The sequence below is a fragment of the Chlorocebus sabaeus genome, chromosome 3 (assembly GCF_047675955.1).
Source record: "Chlorocebus sabaeus isolate Y175 chromosome 3, mChlSab1.0.hap1, whole genome shotgun sequence".
Taxonomy (NCBI): domain Eukaryota; kingdom Metazoa; phylum Chordata; class Mammalia; order Primates; family Cercopithecidae; genus Chlorocebus; species Chlorocebus sabaeus.
In genome coordinates this window covers 74,960,353-74,973,583 of record NC_132906.1, presented here as the reverse complement: position 1 = coordinate 74,973,583, position 13,231 = coordinate 74,960,353, and the positions used below count along the sequence as shown (strand labels likewise).

The 13,231-nt window shown below is 34.4% G+C and overlaps 1 protein-coding gene across 1 annotated transcript in view; it reads right to left on the bottom strand.

Annotated features, from left to right (window-relative positions):
- Positions 1-2,583: 2,583 nt before the first annotated feature.
- GPC5 (glypican 5) overlaps positions 2,584-13,231 on the bottom strand; it is a 1,460,926-nt gene continuing 1,450,278 nt past the window's right edge. The window contains exon 8 of the mRNA XM_007960682.3: positions 2,584-3,612. Within this exon, the coding sequence (XP_007958873.3) occupies positions 3,455-3,612 (158 nt within the window). The 3' untranslated portion in view covers positions 2,584-3,454. The remainder of the gene's footprint in view (positions 3,613-13,231) is intronic.

Below are 13,231 nucleotides of genomic sequence, written 5' to 3'. Positions count from 1 at the left end.
TTTCATCAAGGTTGAATATATTCACTCAAGAAAAAAATTATTTTTATTGTACTTGAAGGATTCTGATGATAGAAACAATATTTTATATGATAGCAAACAATTAGTAACAAATGAACTCAGTCCTTTTCAAAGCATCATTGAGCACTTCAGAAAATCTGAGTGTTGGGAGGAAAGAGTTTATTAACCTCAGTCCTTTATTAGTGAGAAGATAACCATGCAGACATTATTTCGTTGATAAGATATTCCTGAATAAATAGAGGATAAAGGCAAATCTAAGATTTAAAATATAATATTCTGCCATGCCCTTTTCCTTCCTTCCCTTCTTCCTTCCCTCCCTCCTCCCTCTTTTCCTTCCTTCCTTCCTCCTCTCCTCCTTTTCATGTTTTTTCATGCCCTCCTATGGCCAAAGAAATGTTTTATACTTTTTTGTTGCACAGGAAATTAAAATAAACTTCATGATTCCATTAGAGAGGTAACAGTTGTGTTTTCTTTCTCATTTTCGGCAGTCGATTTATTTTCAGGGCTGATGTGTTTAGAGTGGATTTGAATATATAGGAGGGTAATGAATGGTACTAAAAAAAGTCCATGTTTACACTTCTCCTTTTTATTATGTTTCTACACTAATGTGCATTTTGATAATTAGACAGTTATTCTATAGCCAATTGTATTTGTTAAATCCTAGTATGGAGACTTAAGTAGTCTCTGAATGATTTTTGTGCTAACCTGTTGTTCTCACTGTTGTTCCAAAACTGTATCTTTGAACCAGGAAGGTATACAGTTTATTTAAAGGCATTATACTCACCATCTAACTCTGTTATGATTAGTCGTATGACATTTGTCAAATTCCCTACTATTTATACGCTCAGTTTTCTCATTGGTAAAATGGAAATGTCAATGTTTTTGGGGAGATTAAATGACATTGTGCATAAAGGCATTTATCATGGTGTCTGTACAAAGGCCAAGTAAATGTTCTGCTTCTAAACCTATTCTCCCCAATATATGCAAAATATCAGAGTATGTTTTATGATTACTTAAACTCATATAAAAATAACTCAGGGATTCAAGAATATGGCTCTTTTAAAAATTACACCAGCATAAAATATCACTATAAGATGTGTGTGATATTTTTAAATATATACAATCTGATATAATCTATTAAATAATCTTGGAAAGTAGACACTTTCCAACACTTTTATCATTGCTCAAAACTTTCTTAGACCTTATTAATGCAAAACTCACCAAAAGCAAATTCTGAGCCATATAAAAAATCAGCATTATTGTTTTTATTTGACTGAAAATCAAGTCTAACTTTGAGGGGCGAAGAAAGTCCAGTGAGATACTCTATCTCATGTGAAAGGGCTTTGTAATTCATAAGGAACTATGTAGATATGAAGTGTCACAGAATGGGAAGTATTAATGGATAAGTATCCTTACTGAGATATTAACAATTTTGCCATAGGCTCTTAAAGAAATTCTGAAAACCCCTCAGTGTTTGAAGCAGTGTTCTAGCAGCACCATTATTGCTTATATAGTCCCCAAAGCACCCACTTGCAGATAAACAACACCCATCTGAGCATGTAAAACTTAGTTTTTTTTTTTTTAAATCATTTCTTCTGTTGACTTCACCTCTCTGCTTTTGTTCATTTCTTACCATATCTGAAATTATCTTCTGTCAGTTAATTTTATCCATATATCTTAGAATGCTAAAGCATGCTCTTCAGTTGGTTTGTCTTAAGAATTAAATTTCTCTTAAGTTGGGTCTGAAATTTTGCTGTAGCAAGCCAATCATGACTTGGGCTGGAGGGCAGCAAATGAGTGCCTTAGTATCACTTTTTCCCAAGACTGATGTAAATGAAGAGCTGAGGTTGAAGTAAACAGTTTTTAAACTAGGTTTAAGTTTGTAATTTGTGGAGTGTGTCATGGTGAGTGCAAATGAGTTATTAACCAAATGATCAGGGAATGTTAGGTGTGGAATGGAAGCCTAGGAAAATGGCATCCAGAACTGACAGGTAGAATTAACACTTCTTTCTGGTTGTGAGGCATGTTTGAACGGAGAGTAAAACCCGATTGGGCAGCTTAAAAATGTTGCGATTTAAACGAACCATCCTTAGATCATTTTGTTAACTGAGAACTTAAGAGAGAACAAGGTTTGATGGTATGTTGTTTCCTGATTGGCAGAAATGGATTTTACCTCATTAATGTTTGCAGTTGGCTGTGTCTTGTTTACCTCTTTGTCAGAAGTCATTTCAAATTTGTTTGTTTTTTTATTTGAGGTCAGCAATTCCCTTTTCTATTCTGTGACTGTATTAATTATATTTTCTCTGTTGACTGCATATGATACTTATTAATAAAAACTAACTTCTCTTTTCCTCAAATATAGCCATAGACATATCCTATTAGCGTCTATTGAGGCAACTTATCCCAACTGAGAAATTAAGGACTGTTGGTTTGCAGCTCCATTAATGAGCAAATAGGAAAAAATCTAAAGCATTGCATATCATATTTTCTGTACATGTCTGCAGATATTCATAGGAACCTTAGAAATGCATAGGTAGCGTTGTTCAACATCAGGCTTTAAAAAGAAGTAGTACATCATATTTTGAAAATGGGTGAAAATATCATTTTTGCCAGAAGAAAATGACAAATATTCTTCAAAAATTTTCACCAAATAGTTAACAGCTTTATTGGAGATATTCCTAGAGCAGGCATGTGCTTCCCAACATAGCTAAATGTATGAGGCAAAGAGAGAGGCGGGAGCAGAGGCACAATACCAAAGATGCATTTTGAATATAATGGAATACAAATCAGACGTTACTAAAATACTGAGCTTTAAGGTTCATCAGTGGCTAAGTTACAGTGGGTCAAAATTATCAAAGTTTTTCAGTGAAATTATGTGAAATGCTTCTCAAGAATCTACCCCATAACTTACAGACATTCAGACATTTCCTTCTACAGCTTGCAAAAATGGAAGAGTCTCTTGAATATGCATGCATACTACTTGCCATTGTATGTTTTGATTGATTTCATGATGTTCTAATTTCAGTACTTTAAGAAATACTGCATACTGTTTTCATTGTCTGGCAAATACACTTTCAAATGAAAACATTTTTAATTTAGAAAGGAAGGGGCTTGGAATTGATAATAAAATTACAGATACACTAAATTCTTCTTATTCAAAGTCACTTCTGTGTCCTTCACATCTTCAGATTTAATATATTAGAAGTTAAGAAGGTTTTCAGTTAGATTCAAAAAAGACATATTTTTAAAGTGTGTCATTCAAAGGTTGAGTTTTAAGGACTTTACGACTATTTCAGCTTGGCTTCTGAGAAGTTAATGTGACATATCTTTTCATAAATATAATTGTTACATTGAAAAAGGATCTCTTATTCCTGGCATATGCAGAGAGAGAAGAAATCGAGACTTCAGTAAGGTATGTCAGGACAGACGAGTTCAGTTACCAAATCCCAGGAAGTAACATCACCACACCTATCAGAGTGAATGTCATAGATTCAGTCGCCGCTGCACATCCTGCTCCCGTTGTGTCTAAAGTACTGCCAGTGTCTGTCTGATGGATTTGCTTTACATCACTGAAGTTCATATCATCTGGCATCCCTGTAGAGGCAAATAAGAAAGCACAGGATGATGCATGGCCACTTCACCATAATACGTCCAGCACAACTCTTAAACTCAAAGTGTGGACAGCTTGGTTTTTGGGTAGCATTCTCTGTGTTCACCTAACTCTAAATGATTAATATGACACGGGTATTCCCGTCCTACTTAAATTGGAGAGTTCAAGCTCTTGGGTGAAAATTCTCAGAAATATTATAAGAGCAAAGTGAAAATATTTTTAGCTTTTTAAAATTTTTGGAACATTTCTGTGCCACTGATAAGAAAGTAAAGACATTTAATTAATATATCCTGAGGTATGGGATTAGTTCTTGTTTCAGAGATGTATCAACTTCAGTAACTGAAAACTTTTCCTGTGAAAATAAAATCAGGTGAGGGAATATAATTGAATAAAATATTTTTTAAAAGTAGAATTTATACAGATCATATTTTACATTAGAATAAAGTAGGCCTAAGATCTCTTTAAAATTTATTTTTATTTTTACTTGACAAATTTTATCGATACTGCTGGGGTACAATGTGATATTTTGACATGTATACCAGGAGGAATGATAACATCAAGCTGGCTAGCGTATCCATCACCTCACATCCTTAGCATTTTTCTTGTGGAGAGAACATTTGAAATGTACCTTCTTAGCAATTTGAAAATATACAATACATTATGAATGATAGTCACCATGCTGCGCAATGGTCTAAAACATTTCTTCCTCCTGTCTAACTAAACTTTGTACCCTCCACCCATCATCCCCCTTCCCTTCCCACACCCATCCTCTGGCAATCACCCTTCTACTTTCCCCTTTTATGACTTCAGCTATTTTAGATTCCACATGTAAGTGAGATCAGGGGTAGTACCTTTATGGAAATAGAAAATAGCAAAGAATAATAGCAACAAATGTTAAATTTTATCTTTCATACACACACACAACTGTGAGGATGGAGGTGTAGATATCTATCAAAAGATCAAAGAAGTTGTTAATGGGTGGACTGGAGAATGAAGTTAGGGATAAAGTGTTTGATTTTAAAAAATGCAGGCAAAGTCATAGACCAAGATGCGGTCGCATTCTGGTTATTACTTCTGTACGTTATGAAACCTGACAAGTTGAGAAAAAGACTAACCCCTAAATTAACTGGGTTGAAATAATTGCTTTTAAAAGATGTTTACCTTAGTATGATATACTTAGAGAATTACTGATTCATCACTTATTATCTAGTGCCATCAGCATTCTGAGACTGACTGAATTATCTCATGGCATGCCACTATCAGTCACAATTAACAGATTTAAATTCATTGTTACTGCAGCCACAAATATTGACATGGTAATTACAGAGAGATTGAAAAAATAAACTTCATATAAGGAAAAGTCAATATTTATGTAATTAGGCCAATACATATATATAATTCAGAAGATAAGCTCTGCTGCATTCAGAGATGAGAGCATTAAAATGAAGCAAAGCTCTGTTGATCCTACATATTGATTTTACAGTCTGAGCTCTTACATTATTATTCATTGTTTGGGTGCTTGTTTTGCCCTTCTGTGTCATTAGGCAAGATGAATAAACTAGTGATTCCCTGTTTTTTCTTTGAAATAGGGACTAGAGTGGAGTGCGAATATTTTAGTCATGGCTTTATACCTTTTGTTAAGCTTAACAAGAAGCTTTGAGGACTCCAGGCAATTAAAAATATATTTTATTCTAAGATAACTACATAAATTTGAGCTTTACAGGATTTGCTTTTCATTTTTAAGCATTGTGAATTTGTGTTTGGATTGGATCCATGAAAGAGGTTTTCTTATGCCATTCTGAGCTTATATTTCATTCATTCATGAGCCAGACACTGATTCAGGTTTAGCGGATGCCATCATGGGTGAAAATATGTAAGTAGAAAGATGTTAAATCTTATGCCTGCAAGCCAGACAATGGCAGGAGAGCTTTTCTGCCTTCAGTCAGATGCTATTTTACCATCTTACATTGAGGTGTTACTAATAAATGTAACAGTTCTAAGGAATATGGCCTTTGAGTAATAAGTATATGAAAAGAATTCAAGATCTTTTCAGGAGCCTGGCAGTCATAGCTGTAGTTATGGATCAAATCACAACCTTGTCATCTGTAAAAAGACATTAGCATGCCAAAAAGTCGAGCTCCATGATTATTTGATGCAATGATTATTTTCATAAAGAAATTTAATTAAGCAAGCTTATAAATTATACCAAGTCTTATAAAGACCTATAAAAAAATTAGTTTTGAGATTTATTGTATTAATACTTTAAAGAAAAACAAAGTCATTTTTGAATACTCTTTTATATGCATAATAGCAACACAAAGGTGTCAATAAATTCATAGTTTTGCTCTTGGTGGTTTATAGTCTGATGGGGAAAGAAAATTGTGTTATTAAAAAATAAAGGTAATGTTAATGCACAGGTACAGGCCTGGCGATTGGTGCTATGAAATATGGTAGGCTGGGAGCAGTGGCTCACACCTGTAATCTCAGCACTTTGGGAGGCTGAGGCGGGCAGATCACCTGAAGCTGGGAGTATAAGACCAGCCTGATCAACATGGAGAAACAGCGTCTCTACTAAAAATATAAAATTAGCCAGGCGTGGTGGCACATGCCTGCAATCCCAGCTACTTGGGAAGCTGAGGCAGGAGAATCACTTGAACCCAGGAGGCAGAGGTTGCGGGGAGCCGAGATTGTGCCATTGCACTCCAGCCTGGGGAACAAGAGCGAAACTCCATCTCAAAAAAAAAAAAAAAATGAAAGAAGGTAAAGGGATGTAACTTGGTCAGGGAGTGCTCTGCTAAGGAAGTGGTAAAGTGGATTAATTTATAGATATTATCTACAGAGCACTTGCTATGGTGTCAGGTACAGTTCCAAGTACTTCACAAATATTAAGTCATTTAATTTTCACAACAGTCGCATAAAATAGGCACTGATATTATTACCTGATGAGAAAACTGAGACACTAGAAAGTTAAATGACCACAAGCAGTGGAGCCAAGATCAAATCCAGAAGTCTAGACCCAGTCTATGCTCTGATCACCTGCCTCCCTGATTCCAAGCACATTGCTTGGCATCAACAAGTCAATAAAATTGAGAACAAAAAAGATAAATTATGTTACCTACAAAGTGCATTAGGAGTGTTTTCTCTCCTTGCTTGTCATCTGGGATGGCTGAGTAGGTGCTACTTTGGGGTATTAATCACGTAACCGAACGTTTTCAGAGGTAGAATCCACGTGGGCAAGTTAATGATGGCGAATCAGAATGGCCTGATGAATCTGAGAGGACAGCACCTTCTTTTTGTGATTTACACAGAGGTGGGAGAGTGTAGGTATTTTCCTCTATCTCTATTTCATCTGTCTACGTATTTTAAACATTCTCTTAGTTTCACTAAGGAAAGACAAGTATGTTTAGAGACAGTGTATTCTATTTTTAATAAAATTGCATGGACAAGAATGTATACATTGTTAATTTGCTCTTTCATTTATAAAATCTATTCACTGCCAGCTCTGTGTCAGGTATTGTGCTGGAGAGTGAATATACAGTATGCACTCACAGCCTTTTCCTGCACACTTAGAGAGTCAAAAAAAAACCATACACACACACACACACATGTATCTCCACCAGGTGTCTTTTTCACCATTCCAATGGTGAGAGTGCAGGACAGATGGAATGCTGGGAGCAGGACTCCAGATCCTATAGATCATTATTTGAATTCAACACTGTTTATCATGAAGTCAAAGTAATTTATTTCTAGAAAATATCCATTTTTAAGGTAGCTATGGTCATGACACCTCAAAAAATATCTATTACATAGAACACTTTTAATGAATATTGTTGAATGAATAAATTGAATAATGACTCATTTACACAAGAACATGATAAGTTTGATATTATTTCCCCTTATTCTAAAGATTAGAAAGTTTTATAGAATTACTTCCCCTTATTCTAAATATTAAGAACAGGTGTGGAGGAAGTAATTTACTCAAGGTAACATAGCTGTGGCAGAATTCCAGTTGTGCCCCGTTTAGATGTGGTCCTCATCAATTCCAGAGCCATGCTGTTTGCCACTACACTTTCAAAGCATTGAACTTGAGGTCAAATTCCGGCTTTGCCACAGTCTAGCTGGTTGACTTTAGCTATGACCCATGTTTCTTGGAACTTTCAAATGAGAGCATTTTCAGTAAGAGAGTAGAGTTAATCAAAATATCTTGCTGGCTAAATTATTAAATCAATATTTTAAAAAAATTAGCTAGAATTGTATCTCAAAGCATTGTCTAAAGTAAATGTCTGTGGGGCCAAAACTTAAGTCAAAATAATGAGTAAGTAAACAAAATATATAGCTCTATATTTTTATTTATATACAGGTGGGTAAAGCCTACATGTTTTAAGTCAGAATCTATAAAGAGAAAATTAATAGTTTTGACATCATACACAAAACAAGAACCTTTGGTACAACAAAAAAAACCACAACACAATTGAGGATCCACACAGAAAAATGGAGAAAATTTTGCATTATAGATTGCAGCAAAAAGATCATGTCTTGAACGTAAAAATAGTTCTTACAATCCATGTGAAAACTGTAAATGTTCCTGTAGAGAAATAGTGAAAGACCAGAAATGGATATTTACAATTACAAGGAAAAGGTAAAGTCTTCTTCACTGGACAACAAATAAATACTATCATACACACAATGAAGTGTCAATTATCTGTTGTCCAGGTGTTAAAAGCAAGACAGAGAGGAGAGTGTAACCAGTTGGGCAAGGGTACAGCCCTTCACTAGAGAATTTGCTAAAATATATTACAAGTGTTTAAAATGTTCATTTGCTTAGACCAAATAATTACACTTTTATGAAGCCATTCTGTGGGAATAATGGACATGTGCACATATTTATTCACAAAATGTTAATCTGTGCATTGTTAATGAAAATCCTAAGCAAATTAAGTGCCAATTGGTAGGGAATTGGGTTAGGAAAATTAAGGTGCATTCATTTATTTAAAACTCTTTAGGGAGTAAATATTTATTAATACAGAAAAATGTATTTTGATAGCACTTAATATATATAATTTTTAATAAAATACCTGTATATATATACTTTCATGCTCTTTAATGTTCTTTTTACTCTAATAGTCTATTGCTGTGTTTCCTTGAGAGTAGAGACTCTCTCATTAATTTCTGTATTGACCTAGCAAGCATTTAGCAATAATTAGGCAAATGAATGTTGATGAATTTAATCCAGGGCATAAAATTACAAATATGTTTCTCTAACTTAGTTCTTTTAATATAAAAACAAAAATTATATTGCAGCAACTCAGACTGTAAAATAAAGGATTAGAATTAGATATGAATTAAAATTTTACATGTAATAAGACGAGTGGTAAATATGGAAAAAATTCATTATGAGGAAACTGACAACAAATATTTTCTGAATAAAATTGTTATGAATCTTATTATGTTAAATCTAAACTGTTAATTTTGGTCACTAGTTACTAGACTAATTCTTGTCATTTATGCTAACATTAGCCACATGTATTTTGGCTGGACATTAAGGATTCTAACAAATCTGAGAGGGCTAAGCATAACTATTTGCCATTTTTTAAAAAAGTATGAGGAGCTAATTCAGTCAGATCATGTCTCCTAGTAAATATGATTGGCGGGTGCATCCAGTATGTTGGGTCACTTGAGTCGAGGATATACTTTTTAAAATGATGAGTTATTTTCCAAAACCTAGGGCTTCCGTATAACCTGAGAACCAAAGAAGATGACTGTGTGGCTAAAGATACAAGGTTCCTGGTAGCCCTATAGCCTCATCAAAACTCGTAACTGAAGTGCAATGCAGCTGTCTTCATGAAAGCCTTTTCTATTCCTTATGAAACAGAGTTTTGAGATATAGTTCCTCTTTTTGGTCTTAATGTTTTATAGCAATAGTAGCCTTCCTTTTTTGACAAATTATGTAAAAATAATGGAGTTATCCAAATTGTTAATAAGGGAAGCAATGAATGAAATGAAGTAATGAAGGATTCTGACTGTAAACCAAAGATTAAGGTAAAATAGTATAATTTATTGTGAAATTATAGCTCTGAGTAATAGCAAGGAAAATTATTTGTCAATCTATCAAATGATTAGTGGCTCTCTAATAATGAATAATAAATAGATTTTTTTTCTGGATTGAAGTTTATACATGAAGGGAATATTGTTTAGATCTTTTGACAGTTCCTAATGGTATGTTTCATCTAATAATGGTCATCCAGTTATTTTTCCTAAGTTTGCTTTATTGATTTTTGAAGGTTTTAGCAAAAGAACACACATCTTATTTTGAAAGAACACACAATTTTAAGCGATTTTGTAGCAATACTGATGTTGTGGTTTTTATCATACTTGTGAAATTTCTTCTAGAATGAATATGCAAATAGAAAATTTAAAAGGTCATTTTTGCATAATTGGTAATTAAAGCTAAGTATTAAAGCATATCTATTAAATATGCCACAGTATTCAGTTATATACTGGTTCTTAGTCATAAGAATTTACAGGTAATCTGGAATAATTATTACTAATGATTCAGAAAATTATTTTTAAAAAGTATAAGGCTGAAAAACTACTATGAGTTAATGAAATTAGAAAATGTTACATCTTGTTTAGGTTAGTGATAATATGGACATAAAGTGCTATTAAACATTAAAATAATTTAAAAATCATATCTATGTCTCGACACATGGTAGTGATATTCTGCAGTACCAAAGATACATTTTTCTAAATGACCAGAAAAAAAAAACAGGTGGCTGTTAACAGAACAAAACATTAGATTAATTTCAAAGAAACAATAACAGAGGCTAAAATAAGTAGAATAATTTGTTCTATTATTATTTTTCTTACTAATTTTAGAGATAGAGTCTTGTTCTGTTGCCCATGCTGGAGTGCAGCGATACCATCATAGCTCACTGCAGCCTAGAACTCCTGGGCTCCAGCAATCCTCTTGCCTCAGCCTCTCAAGAAGCTGGGGCTATGGGCACATGTCACCATGCCTAGATAGTTTTTTTTTTTATTTTTGTAGAGATGGGGGTTTTTCTTTGCTGTCCAGGCTGGTCTTGAACTCCTGGCCTCAAGTGATACCCCTGCCTTGGTTTCCCAAAGTGTTGGGATTATATGAGCCATACACCAGGTCAGAATAATTTATTTTAAACATGAAAGAAAGAAATTATCTATATAGAATTCTATACAGAGTTAAATGATGTAGAAGAAATGAGTACTTTCAAGAAAGAGTGAGTGTTTCTAACCATTCCCTGACCAATGTTTTTTAGTTTTAATTTCCATTTTTATCTTAGTTTCATGGGGGTACTTGTGCAGGTTCGTAACAAGGGTATATTATGTGATATTGAGGCTTGGACTTCTGTTGATCCCATCACCCAGACAGTGAACATTGTACCCAATAGAAATTTTTTCAGCCCTTGCCCTCCTCCTGCCCACCTTCTTTTTGGAGTCCCCATTGTCTGTTGTTCTCGTCTATATCAGTGTGTAGGCAAGATTTAACTCTCACTGTTAAGTGAGAACATGTGATGTTTGGTTTTCTGTTTCTGCATTGATTCGCCAAGGATAATGGTCTCCAGCTGCATCCATGTTGCTGCAAAGGACACAATGTCATTTTTTTATAGCTACATGGTGTCTGTATTAGTCTGTTCTCATGCTGCTAAGAAAGATACCTGAGACTGGGTAATTTATGAAGGAAAGAGTTTTAATTGATTCTCAGTTCCACATAGCTGGGGAGGCCTCACCATCATGGCAGAGGACGAAGGAAGAGCAAAGGGATGGCGGCAGGCAAGAGAGCATGTGCAGGGGAATTGCCCTTTATAAAACCATCAGATCTCATGAGACTTACTCACTATCATGAGAACAGCACAGGAAAGACCTGCCCCCATGATTCAATTACCTGCAACCAGGTCCCTCCCATGACACATGGGAATTATGGGAACTACAATTCAAGGTGAGATTTGGGTAGGGACACGGCCAAATCATATCAGTGTCTATGTACCACATTTTATCCAGTCCACCATTGATGGACACCTACGTTGGTTCTAGGTCTTTGCTATTGTGAATAGTGCTATGATGCACATATGAGTGCATGTGCCTTTTTGGTAGAACAATTTCTTTTCCTTTGAGTATATACCACTAATGGGATTGCTGGGTGGAATGGTAGTTCTGTTTTTACTTCTTTGAGAAATCTCCAAACTGCTTTCCACAGTGGGTGAACTAATTTACATTTCAGCCAGAAATGTGTAAGTGTTCCCTTTTCTTCCCAGGCTTGCCAGCATCTGTTTTATTTTATTTTTTAAATAATAGCCATTCTGACTGGTGTGAGATACTATCTCATTGTGGTTTTGATTTGCATTTCTCTAATGATTAGTGATGTTAGGCATTTTTTTTCATACGTTTATTGGTTGCTTCTGTGTTTTCTTTTGAGAAGTGTCTGTTCATGTACTTTGCCCACTTTTTGATGAGGTTATTTGTGTTTTGCTTGTTTTGTTTAACTTCCTTAGAGACTCTGGATAGTAGACCTTTGTCAGATGCATAGTTTGCAGATATTTTTACCCATTATGTAAGGTGTCTGTTTACTTTGTTAATAGTTTCTTTTGCTGTATAGAAGCTCTTTGGTTTAATTAGGTCCAACTTGTCAACTTTTATTTCTGCTGCAGTTGCTTTTAAGGACTTGGTCATAAATTTTTGCCAAGGATGAAGTCCAGAAGGGTATTTCCTATGTTTTCTTCTGGGAAACTTTTTTTAGTTTGAGGTCTTACATTTAGGTCTTCAATCCATTTTCAGTTAATTTTTGTATATGGTGACATGTAGGAGTTCAGTTTAATTCTTCTGTATATGGTTAGCCAGTTTTCCCAGTACCATTTATTGAATAGGGAGTCTGTTCCCCATTGCTTATTTTTGTCAACTTTGTCAAAGATCATTTCTTTCTATGTGTGCTGCTTTATTTCTGAATTATCTATTCTGTTCCATTCGTCTGTGTTTTTGTACCAGTACCATGCTGTTTTTGTTACTGTAGCCTTGTATACTTTGAAGTTGGGTAATGTAATGCTTCCAGCTTTGTTCTTTTCACCTAGGACTGCTTCGGCTATTTAGGCTTTTTTTGTTGTTGTTCCATATAAATTTTGACTTTTTTTTTCCTAATTCTGCGAAAAATGACACTGGTCATTTGATAGGAGTAGCATTGAATCTATAGATTGCTTTGGGCAGTATGACCACTTAACAATATTGATTCTTCTAATCCATGAGTATGGAATGTTTTCCCCTTTGTGTCATCTGCAGTTTCTTTCATAAGTGTTTTGTAGTTCTTCTTGTAGAGATCTTTCACCTTCTTGGTTAGATGTGTTCCTAGGTATTTTATTTTTTAAGGCTATTACAAATGGGATTATGCTATTGATTTGGCTCTCAGCTCGAACGTTATTGGTATATAGTAATAATACTGATTTTTTTCACATTGATTCTGTATCCTGAAACTTTACTGAAATTGCTTATCAGGTTTAGGAGACTTTTGGCATTCTTTAAAATTTTTTAGGCATAGAATTGTATTGTCAGCAAAGAGAGATAATTTGACTTCCTCTTTTC